At 36.0% G+C, this 21343-nt stretch overlaps 2 protein-coding genes across 14 annotated transcripts in view; one reads left to right on the forward strand and one right to left on the reverse strand.

The window, feature by feature from the left end:
- The window catches only part of LOC106878388 (cytoplasmic dynein 2 intermediate chain 1), a 66120-nt gene extending 45562 nt beyond the window's left edge, over positions 1 to 20558 (reverse strand). For 4 of the 11 annotated variants that reach the window (XM_089364287.1, XM_014927581.3, XM_089364286.1 and 1 more), the window contains exons 1-5: positions 7141 to 7458; positions 4755 to 4808; positions 3443 to 3505; positions 1993 to 2079; positions 837 to 917 (exon numbers count right to left, since the gene is read on the reverse strand). In XM_089364287.1, the coding sequence (XP_089220413.1) occupies positions 837 to 917; positions 1993 to 2079; positions 3443 to 3505; positions 4755 to 4808; positions 7141 to 7155 (300 nt within the window). In that variant the 5' untranslated portion in view covers positions 7156 to 7458. Of the gene's footprint in view, positions 1 to 836; positions 918 to 1992; positions 2080 to 3442; positions 3506 to 4754; positions 4809 to 5489; positions 5756 to 7140; positions 7459 to 12263; positions 12460 to 12776; positions 12915 to 20405 lie in introns of those variants that run through there. The other 7 variants (XM_089364282.1, XM_052973988.2, XM_089364283.1 and 4 more) reach the window with 6 other exon arrangements.
- The window catches only part of LOC106878387 (extended synaptotagmin-2), a 66202-nt gene continuing 63060 nt past the window's right edge, over positions 18202 to 21343 (forward strand). For all 3 annotated transcript variants that reach the window (XM_089364289.1, XM_014927579.3, XM_014927580.3), the window contains exon 1: positions 18202 to 18597. In XM_089364289.1, the coding sequence (XP_089220415.1) occupies positions 18241 to 18597 (357 nt within the window). In that variant the 5' untranslated portion in view covers positions 18202 to 18240. The remainder of the gene's footprint in view (positions 18598 to 21343) is intronic.

A 21343-nucleotide genomic window follows, 5' to 3' on the forward strand; every position in this document is an offset into this window, starting at 1 on the left:
GGTTGTCTGATGAAAAAGGGGCAAATTTTAATTCACAGTTAGAACCATTTTGGCATTATTCTTTGTCTTCTGTTAATTATACAAGTCAATGACAAACCTCAGTTCTCTTGCTAAGCCTGCTATAATTAGCATCAAAATCTCTCAAATCACACCCTGTCTTAAAGAAAAAATCAGAAAGACACATTGGATGAGATAGTTCTAGAAATCCCTAAAAAGACAGGATAGTCATGGCTAGAATTCCTTTGATCATAGATTGGTTTTATCAGCAGCAACAATTAACCAAGACAAAATCATTTGTTCATTAACACAATTGTATTAATTATCATGCAAATTAATTAAATTTAGGTTTCCTAATTTTTGAGATACGTAAGGAAGCAAGTTTCCTTTGGTGTGGTTGATCTGCTGCAGTTCTCTCTATTCCTGCCTGGTCCTTGTGCATTTGAGATCTTCCTGGAATGCCCAGTGACAGATGTTCTTGGGACAGCCCTTTTATCAAAAAACACCTTAGGAATGAGAACTCAAGTTTGAAATTTCCCCAAGGTCCCCGATGAAGGCTGAAAGGTATATCAGCCAAAATATTGTGTTAACAACAAACAAGATGAGGACAAATATCCATCAAATGTAAATAATGTAAATAGCTTAGTTTAGTTGTTAACTAATACAGTGATCCCCAAATCACTGGTAGTATGTCTACTTTGACTCAACGTATATTACTATGCTAGTTTCTCTGCACTTTACAGAAACCATATATTTTAAATGGCAGTGGATCCAACTATAAAATTATATGTTCCTCCAACATTTCTCTGAATTTACAAAACTTTTAATAATTGACTTACTTTATAATTGTAACTTTTTAACTTTTTAGCCTCTCTTTTTGCTTGTCTTTCTTGTTTCAACCGCAGTTTCTCCTCTTCTTCCTGTGTGCAGAGAAAATATATTAAGAATCAGCGAAACAAAAATAACAGTTTGTCACTATATAACACAAATATGAAGATGTCCTCAACTTGTAGATACAATGCTGCTTTGATAATTATTTTGTGGTCATCAACTCCAAAGCATTATGTAACCGAGCTGTATCAATCACAAGCATTATCTATATTTAAATAAATATCCTTCTTTATCCCAACTGGCATTCAACAAAACTGAGGCAAGAGCCACATTTAAGTCTTGTTCCAACAACAGGGAACATGCTACAGCTGCAATAAAGACATTCCAGGCTACATCCAGAAAAAGACCAACTGTTTGATTGGTATAAAGTTGCTCCAGCCTTTAGCTAACAAGCACACTGTCTGTTCATCAGATATGACTGGACCTAAGCCATCTCCATTCAAGGATTCCTAGGTTGTTCATCTTTCTTCTTCTCATTGGTCATGTATCCAATTTCCAGACCTTGCACTATCTACAACATCCAGTCCTTCTTTATATGAATGCCATCCCACTGGAACTTCCTCTTTGGTTGTATCTTCCTCGCAAGTGTTGACTTCGAATAGTTCAAAAGGAGCACTAACAATTCGATCCCCTTCCCCTAAAGCCAGAAAATAACAAAAAAAGAAAGAATAGTTGGAATCCCATGGCTGCAGGGAAAACATGAGGGAGAGGGAGAGGGAGAGAGAGAGGGGAGGAACGAAAGGGGAGAAAGAGTGGAGAGAGATAGGAACAGGGAAAGAAGGAGAAAGTAAGAGAGAAAGAGAAAAGAGGAAAGAGAGAGAGAGAGAGAGAGGAAGAGAGTTTTCTTCTTCCAGGTGTAAAGGGAAGAGGAAAATCATGTTGTTTTAGGATTTAGAGACCATCTTGGATACAAAATTCTAAATAAGCATCTTCTGCTGGTCCTAAACCAGTAATAATTGCTAGTTTTATTTTCTTTTGCATGTTGTTTCTGCTTCCGGAATATTCCCATTTTCATTTTGAAAAAAAGCAGAAACTGTAAAGAGCTTTCAGAAAAGAATAAAATAAAATGAACAAATAGAATTTTTAAAAATGGTTAAATCCTACTTCTCTCAGTAATTCTCGTTTTTTGGCAGCAAAATCTTTTTCTTTTTCACGTTGAATCATAGTTTCCATCCGGTCTTTTTTCTCAGTCTAAAAGTGAAAGTTTTACAAAAGTTAATTAACAAATAATTAATAACGTACACAATATTTTAATACAGATGCAGGCATTGCTGTGTGGTTAAGAAGCTACCTTTGCAATCGTGTAGTTTTGGGTTCAATCCCACTATGCAGCATCTTGAGAATACTCCACCATGGGCTGACTAATGCCTTGTGAGTGAATTTGATAGATGGAAACTGAAAGAAGCCCTTTGTATATACACGTGTGTGTGTGTGTGCGTACGTCCATATTTGGGTTTATCTCCCACCACTATATGACAACCAGTGTTAGTTTGTTTATGTCTCAGTAACTTAGTGGTTCAGCAAAAAGAGACTGCTGGAATAAGTACCAGGCTTAAGAAATAAGAACTGGAGTTGAGTTGTTTGACTAAACTCTTCAAGGTGGTGCCCCAGCATGGCCACAAGCCAATGACTGAAACAAGATAAAAGATACAATGACAAAGAAACTAATAATCTTTTCTACTCTAGGCACAAGGCCTGAAATTTTGGCGGGAGGGTGTCAGTTGATTAGATCAACCCCATACCAGCACAGTCTCCTCTCTTACACAATACATCTGATTCATGATGTCCAATCTTTCTTTCAGTTCATTTGTGCTTTATTGTCCAATGAACACTCACATAACATGTCCAGTGGAGTGTGCTCCCTTCATTTTTTCTTTTTAGCCTTTGCATACCACATCACCACTGCCTTCAATGCCTGTTTCATACCATGCAACATTGCACTTTGTACACAAAGTATCATATTATCTGCCCAACTTAAAAAGTTTGTATATAAAATAATATAAAGCGTAAATTTTAATATACACACTTCAGAAAAGATGATTTTGTATTACAGAACCAGAGTCAGTCCCAAGAAGGTTGATGTGAAAAAGTGGAAAGGATGTGACTCTCAATCTATCCAGGAGATTTGCTATACTGATCTCTGTCTTCCAGAACAAAGGAAGGCCCTGAATCTGGATTACTTATTCCACTAGCTCAATAGACATACTCAATTTCAGTCAACTCCACAACTACAGCCAGCACTTGGAAAAAAATATCCAAACCAATATGCTGAACACATATCATGAAATGAAAGTACACACACATGAATGAATGCACACAAACATGTTCATTATCTAAATGGCCTAATTCATACTGGTATGAAGTAAGTGATAGTATCTGTGGCAGATGTATCACACTTAAGAGCAAATGTAGACATAAGTTTAGAGAACAGCTGTATTTGTAGATAAGAACAAGGTTTTCTCTCAATTTCTATACAAAGAGTAGATTGTAAAATGTCAGCAATGCAGTGGTAGTTTTCCAAAATTTTGAAAGAAATGTTAAAAGATCCATTTACCTTGTCATTGTGTCTTTTACTTCTGGAAGCTGACCCTTCTCTGTTGCTTCTTTTCACATCATCCTGACAATAAAAATATGTCAAACCATTTAGACATGGAAGTAACACGAACAATCCTGCATCTGAAGAAGAAAAAAAAGTTCTAAGAGATGCAACTTCAATGTTTTTATGTGGTGGAAGTAGCTGGATGTACGTTCATATCTTATCAGACTTGTTTCAGTCATTGGACTGTGGCCATGCTGGGGCACCATCTTGAAGGGTTTAGTTGAACAAATTGATATCAGTAGTTATTTTTTAAAGTTAGATACTTATTGTGTCGATCACTTTTGCTGAACTGGTAAGTTATGGGAACATAACCAAACCAACACTGGTTGTCAAGTTCAATAGCTAAAACAAATAAAAAAAAGAAAAAAATAGGGTAAAATGATAGTAACACCATATTTTGGGCTGCCTCGTGGTGAAGAGAAGTTACAGAAAGCAGATTTCAAAGGACAACAGATGAGGTTTTACTTGCAGTTTGAATCCTGTCCCCTGTGCTGAGGTGTGCCAAAGATCCAATCCCCTTGGGTCACTTGACTATAGACATTCATTACAGAATGCTCTGTAATACACTTTTGTAACCAATGATGGCACTTAAAGAAAAAAACCTGATGAGTGTTTTGATATGCTCATGCGTTTGGTCTTCTCTCTTGCACCTTACACCTGATTCCTAGGATTCCGAGCTTTTCTCTCAGTTCATTTGTACTGTTATTCTTGCAAAATGGCATTACACACCCAACAGAGCGGTTTGCATCATTTCCTTTGAGTCTGCTCACGCTCCATGTGTAATGTTCATATTTTGCAACCATGAAATATAATGATTCATCACAAACATCATATAATCTGTCTGACAAAACAAAGTTACATGCACCCTGACCCAAGTCTACTTGCTGCAAACTAGTATAACTAAATGGAGGAGGAAAAAAAACCCCACATCATACAAACATTTGTATAACCAACATCCAAGCTATTGGCTTTGATAAAAATTCTTTTCAATGTCTATTTTATTTAAAACTGTTGTATTGTGAAACTATGCCCCTCTCAGTAAAAAGTGGTGGGAGACAGCCATTATAATTAGACCAGTAGCCGATTGTCAAAAGGGGGTCAAGAGTCAAAGAGTTGAGAGTCGACAGTTCTAGTTGGTGTCTTGTGGAACTATCAGCGATAGTAAGACAGAAGATAGTATATTACTATGCTGGTACGAAGATATCAATTATAAAGCAAAGCTGATTCAAGGAAGACATACATTTGGGAAGAATATTGATGAACATACCTTAAGAGCATGTTTCAGTTCTTCAGAGCTCCATGTGTCATTCATTAAACGAGACTGAAAAATAAATGTTGACAACATTTACTTTGGTAGTTAATGTAGAGATGAAATATGTTTTGTTACTTAGGTCTGCTTATTGTTTTGTATAGTATAGAATGTTCTTCAAATTATGGTTTTTACCTGTTTCTCCCTCTATATACATGTGTATTTGTCACATGATCAACCAGGCTGTTAGATGCTGTTATACATTGGTCACAATGAGCTTTACATCGTTTTAGCTTTCAAATGATGACACCCACTACTACTACTATTATGACCAAGTACATCACCCTATGTTGTTAATTGATGAAATGACCAGTGCATCAAAAACCTAGTTGGTGTATACAGAAGAATTGTCTTTGAAGTGAGGTGGTTGTTAGGGTCAGTTTTTACTCAAGTCAGCTTTGAACCTAGAGACGTTCCAGTCAAGATCAACTCAGTATTTTATATATCAAGAAGTACATCACCCTATGTCTCCTCTTTTAGAAGATACGATTTGAAGGAGATTTAACTGCTGTTTCTAGCAGATTGAGCAGCTTCATGGAGGCTCCCATATACAATTTCATGCTGTAAACATTGCTGAAATGAATAGAGATCCAACACTACTCATCCAGTATTGTTATCATTACAGATTAAACATTGTTTAAAATAACATTATTAAAACAGCAGTCAGTATAAGAAACTAGAAATATACTTAACCAATGTTGTTGGATTAGCAATATTAGCTACAAGAAAGGTTGACAGCTTGTTAATTGTTGAAATGACCAGTGTATCAAAAACCTAGTTGGTGTATACAGAAGAATTGTCTTTGCAGTGAGGTGGTTGTTAGGGTCAGTTTTTACTCAAGTCAGCTTTGACTCTAGAGACGTTCCAGTCAGAATCAACTCAGTATTTTATATATCCAAGACTACATTGTCCAAAGAGTGATTTGAGGGAGATTTAGCAGTTTTTTCAAGCAGATTATTGGCATAGATATAATGAGGTAATGCAAATAGATGACATAAAATAGGATAGTGTTCTATAAATAGATGATGGAAGTTGTTTACAATAAAAATAGATGAAGGAAAACTTGGAAGTATTTAAATCTACTTGAGAATCTGGGTCGCCTTAAGGAATGGGAGCACTGGGTAGTTGCTCGAGGGTCCCAATTATGATCTGTGTATGCTGTGGTTTGCTGTTAATAAATATATGCTACAGGACCAAGTGCATTGATTTGTTTGAGGACCTATGAGGCTGCTAAAGCAGCCCTGTACGGAGTTGTGGCTTTCACTGAGATATTTGCAAAGATATTTGATTGGATTCGACAAGTTCCACGGAGCTGAGTTAGCCTTTCGACAAACTATATGAAAGCAAACGACCCCAAGGGATTATAGGATATATCAAATTCAATAATGTGTTTGTCTCTTATTCTATTAAATAGTGAAGTCAATACTGACAAAACAGGATCTTCAGAATAAGTTAGAACGAGATATTTCTCTTTTATGGCACACAATTTTGTTTATCTTGATGAAATTCACCAACTGCCTTTGGAGGATGGGACAGACTTTGGATTCTACAACACCCCCTTTCCCCGAGGGCAACATAGAGCCTTACATCTATAAAATCGATAATTTAGAGCAGTGTCAATGAATTTCCAGTCATAACCTGCATTAGTACTATAGAAAATATATACTTGGTAGTGTATTATGGTTGCTGAACAAAATACGGTGTCCCTCCCAGCAATTAAGCTACAGAAAGCGTATGTAGAGATACAAAAATTCATATTTCATTATCGTTTCATAAAATATGATTTGATATATACTAAACATTTATAGATAACTTTTGCCATCAAATTATGGCAAAAGTTTGATATGTAACAACAATGAAAACTTTGTCAAAAATAAAATATATGAAAGAAAAACAGTGAAGTAAAATATTTCCATGAAAGTTTACATTTATTGATGTTCTTCGTAAACAATTTGAATTGCCATAGAATTAAGTAAATGAAACTAAATTCATAATACTGAATTTTGAATTAATATACGTATATATACAAATATATATTCGCATTGCATCATGTTTGGTGGATACTGAGTATTGCTAAGAGTTTAGATATATGTGAAATAATTTCTTTATTAATGCCTATCAGAAATTCAGAGTAAGTGCGTTCGGTTTAGAAAAGCATTCGTAAAAGACATTATAAAGAACTTCTATACTTGGTGAAGTGAACTGACCATGCGTACTAAATTGTTTTTTGTTCTTCTCCCTTAACAACGAAACGCGAATTAATTGTCCAAAGTGTATTGAAATATAAGCAAATACACATGATATTGAATAAGAATGATTTTGTTAAATAATTCAATAAAAGTACCTTTCGAGAAGTCATTGTATCCCGTTGAATTAATCGTAGTTACAGAAAAGACATTTCTAGTTGCTAGTGTAAACTATTCTGCCATCTTGCATGTAAACAAAGCAACAGTTTATAACAACAATAATACTGTGATAAATGCAGATAATAACTGGTAGCCAAGTCGGACAAGTTATTTCTAAACAAATACATTTTTAGGATCATCGTTCTAATAAACTGGACATAATAAAATAAATTAGATTAGATCAAGTTTCGAGAATAAGATTTTTAAAAAATAATTATAGTAACTAGTTTGAGAGTTAACTCCCTTGTTTACCTAACGACTGCTTCAGTTAATTGCATCAGTGGCGAAACAGATTTGACAATATATTTCAAGTTCCTTTAATCAAATTTCTGTATTGAAATGGAGCTGGGAACCCTGCATTTCTAAAATCTATAAAGTGCTAGTTCTACACTGGAATTGATTTATTCATCAACCTCTTATAAAATTAGTCATGAGACTAGGATAAATTACTCATCGTTTTATCATTAGCGTTTAAAATGATTTCGTGTGTGCGCGCACAAAGTTCATAGGAAAACGTATTTCCTTTCTTCTGAATTATTTTCTCTACGTAATTTGATATTAGAGGTCCTGAAAAAAGAAAATTGCATCATTTTTTTTTTTTTTCAAAAATGGGCGCAGGCACGGATTTATGGTTAAAGAAGCTCGCCTTGCAACCATGTGGTTTCGAGTTCAGACCCATTGCGCGGCATCTCGGGCATAGTCCTAGACCGACCAATGCTTTGTGAGTAAATTTAGATGGAAACTGTGGGGAAGCCCCTTGTATATGTGTACTTGTATTCATTCCACCACCACCAGGCAACCAGTATTGATTTGTTTACGTCCTGGAAGCTTAACGGTTCGGAAAAAAGACCAATAGAATAAGTACCAGACTTGAAAAAGTAAGTACTAGGGTCGATTTGTTCGACTAAACCCTTTAAGGCGGTGCCCCAGCATGGCCGCAGTCCAATGACTGAAACAAGTAAAAGAAAACAAGTCGCAACTGTTCGAAGCGGTATGATGTTTATTATGGTGGGCGAATGTGCGACGGATCGAATCACAGCACCAGTGTTACACTGACCAAATCAGTTCTACTGACAGAAATCTAGTCCATGTGATTCGGCATCTATTTCTAGCATATAGGAGTCCACTTTTGCTGGTCATTCCTCTTATTTTTGGATGTAATATAATTTTAATCTTCGGATTTATTTAATATGCTAGACCACTGGTTCTAATTGATTAATTTTATATATATATATATATATATATATATATATATATATATATATATATATATATATATATATATATATATATATATATATATATATATATATATATATATATATATATATATATATATATATATTACAGGGTTTGGACAAAATAATGGAAACACCTAGCATCATAATTTTGAAATATCTATAAAACCGTCAAAAGCTTGTTTCTTTTTATGTTTTTATTTATTTATTATTATTGTTGCTTAATATGTTTTCCTACAGTTGCTGTTTCTTTTCAGGTATCCACGGAAAAAGGTAATTAAAATTCATTAAAATGACAGATCTATCGGACTTTCAAAGAGGTCAAATTGTTGGTGCTCGTATGGCAGGCACTAGCGTAACGAAAACAGCCGAAATGTTTAGTGTATCAAGAAGTAGTCTCGAAGGCGGCGAGCTGGCAGAATCGTTAGCACGCCGGGCGAAATGCTTAGCGGTATTTCGTCTGCCGTTACTTTTTGAGTTCAAATTCCGCCGAGGTCGACTTTACCTTTCATCCTTTCGGGGTCGATAAATTAAGTACCAGTTACGCACTGGGGTCGATGTAATCGACTTAATCCCTTTGTCTGTCCTTGTATGTTTAGCCCCTTGTGGGTAATAAAGAAATAAGAAATAGTCTCGAAAGTAATGGCAGCCTTTGAGAAAGAGGGAAAAACCTCCTCGTCGAAACAAACCTCTGGAAGAAAACCAAAACTTTCAGATAGGGACCATCGGACTCTTACGCAAATTGTTAGAAAGGGTCACAAAAGTACAGCTCCCAAAATTGCTGCAGAGCTTAATGACCACCTCGATTTCACAGGAGGGCTGCAATCAGAAAACCACTACTTTCAAAAACAAACGTTACAAAGCGTTTAGAGCGGAGTAAAAACCTACAGAATTGATCCCTACAGCAGTTAAAGAATGTTATTTTCTCGGATGAGTCGTCCTTTACCTTATTTCCAACCACCGGCCGAGTATACGCATGGAGACAGCCAAAAGAAGCATTTGACCCAGACTGCCTTCTTCCAACTGTTAAGCAAGGAAAAGGATCAGTGATGATCGGGGTGGGGGCTATATATTGGAAATCCGCCGGCTCAATGGTTTCCCTTCATGGTAGAATTGATAGCAAGACTATTTAAGCATTTATCTGACAAAACCAGATTTCCTCCAGCATTTTCATTTCAGTTCCAGAGTAATTGCCTCCTCCGAGTTTTTCTTTTTACAAGAAAAACTACGGTGAAGTCTTATATTTGTACAAAAATATGTTTATGTGGAGAAGTATTTAATCAGCTTGAACACATGACTGATGGGTTGCAAATTTTATAAACCACGGAAGGATGGAACCAAAGCAGTTTGTTATCCGCGCTCTCTCGAATCTGCAAGACCATTGCATTAATTATATTGATTATCAAGAAGGCTGCGAGCTGGCTGAAACGTTAACACGCCGGGCGAAATGCTTAGCAGTATTTCGTCCGTCTTTACGTTCTGAGTTCAAATTCCGAAGTCGACTTTGCCTCTCATCCTTTCGGGGTCGATAAATTAAGGACCAACTGCGTACTGGAGTAGATCTAATCGACTGGCCTCCACCCCCAAAATTTCGGGCCTTGTGTCTAGAGTAGAAAAGAATATTATCATAAGGCCTAAAATTTGTGGGACAGGAATAATCGACTCAGCACTAAAACTGGTACATCCTACTTTTGACGGCTTATACGACACCACCCGCTCTCCCACCTAAAAGAGGATCCTGCGCCTTATAAACTCAACGTTAGGTTTCGGATTCGTTGTAAATGGGGCTCAAGTACCGTAATGCCAGAGAAAAGGAACTGCAAACACCTTTCTTACAAAATTTCCAGCATACGTATTTTTTAAAGTAGCCTCTCAATATCACATATGTAGTGAAACTACCTATCGCCATTAGATACAAAACTACTATCGCCATTACATACAATCTTCTCATTTAAATATAAACAAGCGCGAGCGTAGCGGAGAACCCATTCCTTGTCATCACGTGACTGATTATTATTCGAATCGGCAACTTCTTCGAACCGTTCCCGCCAGAACGCAAACTGACCAATCACAGCCCTTAATAAGGTCACGTGATAGTGTTTTTCTACTACCGTCTTGGAACCCCCTGAACGCTTTAAATAGAGCAACTCTTACCCAGCAAATTTGTCTCGGTTCAGTTCTCTTTGAGATCTGTTCTGTGTACCACACGACAGCAGCAGCAGCCAGCGACACATCAACAGCTTCGTCCAACGATGACCGCCGTCGCCACATCAGCAACACGAGACTACGACTACTACCAAGCAGCCTCTTCACCACCAGCGTCAACACGACTTACTATGTACACCAAACTAAACCACCGCGGCACATTTCTCTCTTCGATTCTGTTAGGTGACTCAGCTTCACCACGATAAAGAAACAGACAAGAGATTTCAGCCAGCGACGAACGACGAACATCTGTATAACAAGAATCACGGCCCGGCATGGAAGCCACCACATCACAACTAGTGATCAGCGCTGCCACACACAGCCTCAACTCCTTTCACATACAGACTCTTCCAATTGTGTACTCAAGAACTGGTATAAATGCTCACGTGTTACTGACTCTTTCTATCTGCTGTAATATCTCACATACACATACATGTATCACTCACATACATACTTTTCTTTGTACGACGGCCTGTCTTTGATTATGTTCTTATAGGTCGCATTCACACTCTCACACAGACATACACTTTAATGCCACAATAAATATTTCTGTTATTCATTTCATACGGTTGCCTTCATTACTGGTATTTACGAATTCATATATGTTATCGTAGTATAGCATATTTGTATATCATCTTTGATATATATTATTTTGTGTTCGACCGTGTGACACGTTTAAATAAAAGGAGTCCTCATTTTTTCCATTCGTCACCATTTCTCCTTTTTGAGTTCGTACGGTCGTCCTTAAACATATATCCTCGATATCACATATATAACAACTCAGGTGGGAGCTTAAGCGACAACGCTCGACTTCCCTTGTGAAACAACCAAGTGGTCCTCAGTTCAGTAAGCAAAGGGAGCGACCGTTAACCCCGAGCAATTAGGCACCTTTTCAACATTAAAAATTCATTAGTTACCTATGTCAGTAATTGTAAGTTTTATACATAAAGACACCGTTTCTGAAATATGAAATTAATGAATTATGTATATTATAACTAATGAAATATTTCACGTAATACAAGAGAAAGGAGTCGCAGATTCTTTGGTATGTGCTCGCTTCCACTAACTTTAGAACCTGGCAACGCTTCTGCGTCGGTTATAGACCGAACTCGATGTCCTGTTCCTCTCCTTGCAGTATTTCGTTAGTAAACTATAATATTGGTGAATAATTAATTATATATGAAGAATTTAAATTTTAGGATTATTTTCGAGTGTAATTAAAATAAATAGTGAATTATTTGGAAGTATAGTAAGAAAAAGATACTTTTGGGGATTTATAAGGAACAATAGAGATGAAAACTTTAAAATAACCCGATATTGTGATAGAGCTATGAATGTCAGCCGAAATGTAGTTTTTTAAATTTTTTTCGAGAAAATTTAAAATAGAGTTTTACCGTATAAGCTCATGTGCTTTATAAACCATCCAATACGATATTTTACCGACCCTGGAACGGTAGAAAAGTAAGTTAACTGCGGTAAGATTTGAATTTGTAATGGGCTGTGGCTAAATGCTGTAAAGGCTTTTGTCTGATAATTTAATTCTGTCAATTTACCAACCACTTCAAATATTAATATGTGTTATGGTTTCTTATTTCTGTTTCAATACAACTGCTACTTACATAGTCTTTATTCTAAGAGATATGGTGGGATGAAACTCGTGTTGCACCTTAAAAGTTATGAAAATTAAATGATACTCTTGGAGTTCAGCATTTATCCTGAAGAAAGGAATTCACCAACATATGACACTCAACATTTACGTAATGTGAGCGAGTTTCGCATTTCAGATTTTCCAGCGGTGAAGAGCTTCTGATGTGACTAGGCCCATGGAAAGACATGAAAGAGATTTCAAAACATAAATGCAAGATTATAAAAACAAAAAACGTTAATTCACTGTTATTAAAATTTCGGGAAATTTATATTGCGAAGGGAGAAAACTCCTTATACATTATTTTTTTTCTGAACTTTATTTCAACTTTATGATTAACTTCGTTCCAAATATTCAGTCATTAAATTAATTAAGATACGAATTCACATTGAAATAATATTATAAACGGTCTTTACTTACTTGCTGATGAGAATTGACAGACAAATTTTTTAAATGTTAAACAATTTAGGTTTAACCGGTAACTTACCATGTCATTCTGAATAAATCATTTACGGAAAAAAAAAAGAAAAAAACACAGCTGGCCTTTTATTTATTTATTTTTTTATTCACCACGATGTTACTTTACCTCGATAGTTTTGAGTTCGATACTAGATGTGCTTCGCTGCTTATATTTGGTTCACTTGAAATAGAGTTTAAAAATTTTTTTTTCATCTAATATGGGGTTAGAATTCTTTGGGATCTTTTTTAAAACGGGGGCCACATTTTTCATTAACGAAACACTTTGAAACTTGGAACACTGGTAGAATGTGTCATATAAAACATCTTTTTCTCTTAGTCTTCTTAAAAAATAAAGAAATCCATAAGTTATTCCATGTTAAAGTTGTCGTATTTCTGTAATTTCAACCAATCACTGTAGGGTTAAAGCAAATTTAAAATGAAAAAAGCAAATAAAACGAAGGTATAGAGATTAAATACGCTTTACATCGCTTAATCAGTCAAAGGAGTAAATATAAACAACTGAATACTTGTCAGTGATTGGTTGAAATTATCGAAATAAGACAATTTTTTACATGAAATAAATTCGAATACAAAAATATTTTTCTGTTCTATAACACAAAATAGATAAGTATACGAAGTTTGAAAGTCTTTCGGTACCAAAAACACTACGTAAAACATTAATGAAAAATGTGGCCCCCGTTTTAAAATAGATCCATTCTTTGCTTCTATGGTAGTCTTTTCTTCATTAATTTTACGATCTGTAGCAATTTTTCTACTTCGCTCAAAATTTGAAATTCGAAATTACAAATCGCTATTCGAATGTATTAGCCTCTTCATTGAGCGCTTTAAAACTGAAGGAGTAAACACGAGTTCACACTGTGGGATAAACTAACTTTTTCATAACGCTCTTGCATTTCATGAGGATTATGGAAACTTTGTTCTGTGATAGAAACAGATTATTTATGTTAGTGGTAGAAACATTACTGCGCAATTCTGTTTCTTTTCTACAAGTTGGTTCTTCAAATACCCAAAAGATAGTCAATTACTAGAGCATTTTTTATTACCCACAAGGGACCAACGAAGAGGGGACAATACAAACACATGTGGGCACATATAAACACGAAAAATTAAATAATAATGGGAAAATTAAACGTATGATAACATGAATGAAAATGGGATCTTTTTTAAAACGGGGGCCACATTTTTCATTAATGTTTTACGTAGTGTTTTTGGTACTGAAAGACTTTCAAACTTCGTATACTTATCTATTTTGTGTTATAGAACAGAAAAATATTTTTGTATTCGAATTTATTTCATGTAAAAAAATTGTCTTATTTCGATAATTTCAACCAATCACTGACGTCCACTCAGCCGATATACATTAAGTGCCGACTACATAAACAAACGATTCTTCGTTTTATTTGCTTTTTTCATTTTAAATTTGCTTTAACCCTAACCCTAAACCTAAGCCTAACCCTAACTCTAACCCTAGGGTTAGGGTTAGGGTTAGGGTTAATTGTTTCAGAATCGTTTGTTTATGTAGTCGGCACTTAATGTATATCGGCTGAATGGACGTCAGTGATTGGTTGAAATTACAGAAATACGACAACTTTAACATGGAATAATTCATGGATTTCTTTTTTTTTAAAGAAGACTAAGAGAAAAAGATGTTTTATATGACACATTCTACCAGTGTTCCAAGTTTCAAAGTGTTTCGTTAATGAAAAATGTGGCCCCCGTTTTAAAAAAGATCCTGAAAATGTGCTACTTGCCCCCACCCCAAGCAGCATCACTTGCTTCCTTTTATCTTTTGAATTCTGAGTCCTTCAAAATGTCTATACCATATTTCTTTGTTAGCTCCTCGTATTCCACATTGTCCGGTATCGTTTTCAAACCCCCAATCACCCTCCAACACTTATAACCTTTCTTGAATTTCAATATTTCTTCCTTTTGGTTTTCCGACACCAAAACACATGAGTGCCATCCAACTATATTAATCCATCCTTCGTCATTAACGAATCTTGCAGTTTTCCATTTTGTAGTCTTGTTCAGCAGTTGTCTATATCTTCCGCCATCATACAGACGTAACAATTTTCAAGGGGAGGGGAAATTTGTATATTCTGGTGAGTTTGGAGTCAATAGATATGCGTTTTTTCTCCAGATCGGGTAACAGGGAATGAAGCAGGAGCTTAGTCAATTGAATGGAATCAAAATGGTTCGTTAACTGCTCCTCAGAGAACACATAACTGTGAAAGAAACATAAAAACGTAGACATATTCCTTCTATAGTATTGATGTGCGTAAAAGAAAGATAAAGTATCCTGATAGACCATTTTATGTTTGTTGACTGCGTTTCGGAGAAGACATGTCTGGTTTTATTCTCCAAACACTAGTATATAATATTCAGCAGAATTATATAAAGTAGTCATAAATTAGTTTATCACTGAAGTGAATAGCTTAATTTGACGACTCGTCATTAATAAAACAATATATATTTTATGCACAATAGAGAATCAGGAAACTGCTGTTCTTTTATTCACCCTTGAAAATCATACCATGAATGTTTTTACATTTTCATATTTCTTTTTTGATACACACACACACACGTATGTATATATCCTTTTATTCTTTTATTTGTTTCAGCCATGCAGCTGCGGTCATGCTGGAGCATCACCGTGTGAGATGCAGACAACACCTAAGTTTTATCGGCTTTCCATGCTGGGTTGGATGGATCGACAGAGTTTGAATCAGTACTTATTAGAAGGCAATGCTCCCCCAGATGACCGTACGTTTCATTTATGGCCTGGGGTTTACAGGTGGATGGCCTTCCACACACCAACAAATTTACAGAGTATACTCAACGCGTTTTTTTTTCTGGGTGTGATCACTGGCTAGGTAGCCATGTTCTCGACGAGACTAAAAGAATCTCCTTAATACCATGTCTCTGCTTCTTCATTAATCCCTTTATAGAATGTTCTGGGTGGATTTATAGTGGCACTAATGGGGTTGCCATGTACCACAAATATCTGGGAGTCCTTACTACTCTGCAAAATGTTTGTTCACTTAGGGTGACATGACTGAGGAGGGAGCAAGAAATTAGTGGTAGACAGGGAATGAAAAGGATGTGTGAGTATGAGAGAGAAATTTCTAGAAGGCGTGAGAGTAATGTGTGGTAATAGAACTTGATAGATAGTAGGGGTGGCTGATGGCTGTCAGTATGTGGTAGGCTGAGATATAGAAGGAGAAAAGGGTAATTGTAGATCTAGCTCGGAATAGGTGAAAGAGTTTGGATGATTAGGATAAGAGGGAGGAATACAGAATTGGAGAGATGCGAATGCCAGATATATCCGGACATTCCTAGTTACACCGGGCATATGAAGTGATAACGAGAAGAGATCCAATGCCTTCATTAGACTCGCTAGCAAAAAAGTACATTGGCGGGAATGATAGTGGGATAAGCGGAAGAGGAATGGTGAAGGTGAAATGTACGAAGCGTCATAAATCCAATGTAGCCCTTGATGGGTATGAGATATCAAGTGATGAATGAGTATGTATGTATGTGTATATATATATATATATATATATATATATATATATATAGAGAGAGAGAGAGAGAGAGAGGGGGAGGCCCTAAGATTGCTGGCGCCCCGGGCAAACTGATGATCGTGGAAATTTCCTTGTCTTTGTCACGCCCCCTAGGACATAGCACTGCCCGAGTTGCCAGTACCTTGAACCTTCCCTGTACACACGCTCACACACACACATACATTGGGCTCCAGTCATGCTGGAGCACTCAGCTTGAAATGTTTGGTCGGGCAGTTCCAGCCCACTACTTATCTTTCAAGTCTGGCCCTTATCTTATCGGTCTCTTTTGCTGAACCGCTATATTACGGGGGACGTAAACAAACCAATACTAGTCGAGAAGCAGTGTGTGGTCAAAAAAAAAAAGGAAGTGCTTCCTAACGGGATTGAACCCCGGGACCATGTGGTTGGGAAGCAAACTTCATAACATACAACCACATGTGTGTGTGTGTGAATCCAAAGCTTGAAAGAGACGGATTTCTGTTAGAGGTCTGCGAAACTTTAAGTCCCATGGGACTGGATCAAGCTGTTTTAAATAATACATGTCCACTGGGCCATTGCCCAGTGGTTAGGGCAGCGGACTCGCAGTCGTAGGATCGCGGTTTCGATTCCCAGAACGGGTGTTGTGAGAGTTTATTGAACGAAAACACCTAAAGCTCCACGAGGCTCCGGCAGAGGGTGGTGGCGAACCCTGCTGTACTCTTTCACCGCAATTTCATCGTGTCCTTAGTAGTGCTAACGATATGTTGCAGAAATCGACGTATATATATATATATATATATATATATATATATATATATATATATATATATATATATATATATATATATATATATATATATATATATATATATATATATATATATATATATATACAGGGTGGCCCAAAAGTAGGTTTACAGTTATTCAACTATCTCTTTCGCATTCATATATTAACAGTTTAGATTTTAATTATAAAAAAACTATTATTCTATGTTTAGTTAATTGTAAGATAGAAATTTAAATGTAATAAAATGTTTTAAAAGAAATTTAAAGTGCCAACGTGATAACTGTTAACCTACTTCTGGGCCACCCTGTATATATAAACACATACATCAAGCAAATTCTACATTTCTTCTGGTTTGGTAAATAAGGAGGTCCCCGTTCAAATAGATAGATTAATAGAATTTTTTGAAGGACGAACTAAAATGCCTTGGAGGATCTGTATCCGTACATTGGGTTTTGCGTTCAAATTCTGCCTGTTCTCTTCAATTCCTCGTCGTTGCGGTAAACTGGTCCATCGAGATTCAGCTTACATCAATAGGCCTCCATTGCGTGAGAGAGAGAGAGAGAGAGAGAGAGAGAGAGAGAACGTCGATTGCTGCAACATGTCGTTAGTACTGCTAAGGACACGATGACCCTGCACACAGAGCGAGATAAACGATAGGACAGTATATATATATATATATATATATATATATATATATATATATATATAAACATACACACACACACACATAGATACATATACACTTAATTATATTTATATATGTATATCGGGATAGGAGATTGCTCTGAAATTAGATGCTTGACTGTACACCCAGGCAGACTACACAGTCAAGGAAAGAGAAGGCTGACTATGAATCTGGAAGGTGGTGCAGGGGGGTACACCGAAGACTTCCTTAAAAGGAGCCGTTAGTTGGCATGTGTATTAGGAAAGCAATCTTATTTTGATCAAATTATCGTACTTCTAAATATTATAGCAATAGAAAATGGGGAAATGGTAATGAAATTAAATTGAAGATCGTTCAATAAATGTGTAGCTATAAATAGCTTTGTGGCAATTAAATTCTCGTCTTTGTTTGAGTGATCTCCCTTGTTGGGTCGATTGTCAGACCAGAAGAAGCTGTGTGTCGAAGTAGTCAGATCGAAATGCCGAAAGAGAATCCTCCGAGTAAGCCAGCGGCATCTCAGCCACCAGCTCCTCCTTCCCGTTCTGCATCTCAAAACGAAAATGAAACACCAAAAGAACAACCGAAGAGTGCTTTTGAAGATACGATGGTATTGTCATTGGTGCAACGATTCTTTAAGTCGGCCGTTGTTACTTTCGGAGTATGGCTAGTCGGTTATTTCAACTTCAGTTTCAGCTGGTTATTGCTGGCACTTGCTGTGTACGGTTGGAGAGAAAGATTCACCCAGGTCAGAGATATGCAAATCGAAATTTCGCAGACTGCGGCCCGTGACGAGAAGAAATCTATACTAGCCCGTGTGGAAGATCTACCATCATGGGTGTGTATTATTTATGTTTATAATCCATTTTATTTATTGATTATCTTTAGGTTTTATTTGGACCTTTTCATTGCGCTATCCCATCCTCTCCCCGACAACTCAATAAGAGGTTCCAAAGTTATATCATGAACCTCAAAATCTGTTCATGATTGGTTAAAGAGAACTTTCACAGAGTTGAACACGTTTCTCTTTTAATGCAGCTCTCAAGTTTTATATTACTGCCAATGTCAGCGAAACTCTTGATGCAGCTGGAATATTTATATGACAAGCTCTTCTTAAGTTTGCTCATTGTGTTCTAGTTTGATTATATCGATTACCTGACATCTGTTTGCACAACTTTCTATGAGTTCTCAACTTTACTACAGCAATCATTAATTAATCATCTTTCCAATTTTATTTGACATTCCCTTTTAATTTGTTTATATTTTCTAAGCCTAACCCAACCAACGCACCAACCATCCCTTTCATCTCTTTCTACCTAGATGCAATAAAGATTCGTCGACAGCAATTTTTGTTAATAAATAATTATCACCTGGAACTCGCATTCCTTAATGTTGAAGGAAGGAATCCTTTTGTTTGATGTCAAAATTCCTTTTAGGAACTGCCCTGGCCGCTCAATCAGCTTCACGTTTCTTTTCAGTCAACATTACAAATATTTATGAATGTTTACTGCTTCACTTTTAAATCTGTATTTGGCCAGAATAGGTTTTGTCGTTTTTGTTATTGCACCTGGAAGTAACCGTTTAGGTGCCTTAAGATATTAGTGCCACAAACCCACGTAAATCTGAAAGAAATTTCAAGTTTTTTTTTTATGTCAGAAATAATCATTATTTTTATTACAGAAATAGAATCGCAGAAAAATGATTATTTTAAAATCAGAAGCCTCGAGTGAATTTGTCGTTAATGTCCTTGGGAATAGACAAATGGTAGGAATCTTAAAGTCCATTTCCTTGAAGATCTCAGATTACACACCTATATAAAAAAAAATAATTAGTTGTGCTTGTTGATATCAATATCCTAAGCAGTTCTATGGTTGTTGTTGTTGCTGGCAAGCAGTTGCCTTCAGCGAATTGCAACAGACCGTCCATCTTAAACCCCGGGTAGAAACCGTGTCTGAAGTAAATTCTCATCCTGTGGAAATGGAGCATATTTTCTTCTTTCTCTTGATGAATTTCTTGAATATCATTATTTATTTTAAAAGATTATTTCTGCTTAGAAGAGTAATTGTTTTGGTATCTAACTAAAATGTCGAAGATTTAAAGTTTGAAGGTTTTAAGTTGCGAACGGAAATATTGAAAGTTTGTTACATGACGTCAGCGAGCTAAGGTGATACTAATTTCATTTATTCATCATTAATAAATACTGATGAATAAAATTGTGACCCGAAGCTCGAGTTTCGATCAAAGACTTGGCATTTTTCGTCATATATCTTCCTTAAAAGAGACTCTCTTCAAGTCATCTAAATGCAACAGCTCACTGGCAGGGCGTGGTTGTTTAAAATGCAAATTTACAGACAACCTATTCATTTGAAAGTCTGCGTTAACCCTTATAGAATATTTCTATTTTGTCTGTATAGGATTTACTGTATTCAGTCTGTTGTACTTTACCAGGGAATAATAGAAATATTATCATCAAGAGATGAATGACAGATAATGTTTTCATTCCTTCTCTCTTTCGTCTACTTTGCAAACACTACCTGAATATCACTCGCTACCTGCTTCTCATTGTGTTATTAGATATTAAATGCAAAACAAGAAAATAAAACAACGAAAAAACACAAAGACCACGAGAAGGAAAAAAAAACTTACTTTCTAGAGACTGCTGAACATTTTTACAACGACTGAAATATCTATAAACAAGAATAAGAATGTTTCTTTGATGCGATGTTTAGTATTTTTTTTCTTTCTTTTGTCTGTCACATTTAAATGGTGGTCATAGTTGTTTAGTTCCAGGTCAGTTCTGATTGAGCAAACCGATGATAAGAGAAGTTCTGACCTTAATAACTAAGATTACATTTGGTAATATGCCCTCTCTCATTTTATTTCATTTAATTTAGACGGTAGGGTGGAATTCGAGGGTGTTTGGCTATTTCTAGCAGTTTGAGCAACCGCATAGGCGTTTCCTCGTGTCCTTAGCGCGCGAGTGCGGGTTTTGGGAGAGAAATGCGAAACTTAAAAAATTTCATTCCACTTTCTTACATTTGCAGGTCTGTTGTTATTTATAGAGAGGCAAAGGACTTTTAGTTTTGACAAAGTGAAAGTATATCATTTAAATATTTCCATACATTTTATAAATTACTCATAAATAGATTATTTTGACCTAATGATAAATAGAAAGTTTTCATGAGTTTACTGTAGAAAAACGTTAAACTTTTCACTATGTTTCGATATAACCCGAAAGATTGCCTAACTTTTAATAATTTTTTTCTAATACATAATCAACAGTTAAGAGAACTCGAATATAGACAGGAAATCGAATTGAATTTAAAATTCAATAATCCAGAACAGCATTTTAAATGTATATTTTGTGATGATGATTGTCTTCATTTTGACCGACTCACAAACACTGTACAAACCCTGGTTCACAGACTTCATGTCTCTTCTTCACACTGTTGATATTTGTATTACTGCCAATGGCTTCTGCTTTCCTGAGCTAACTCGTTGCAAACCACCATGTCCACCCGAAATACTCTTCTCTTCGTGTTACCCATACTCTCTCTCTCTCTCTCTCTCTCTCTCTCTCTCTC

The sequence above is a fragment of the Octopus bimaculoides genome, chromosome 16 (assembly GCF_046866305.1).
Source record: "Octopus bimaculoides isolate indiv1 chromosome 16, ASM4686630v1, whole genome shotgun sequence".
In the NCBI taxonomy this organism is placed as follows: Eukaryota; Metazoa; Mollusca; class Cephalopoda; order Octopoda; family Octopodidae; genus Octopus; species Octopus bimaculoides.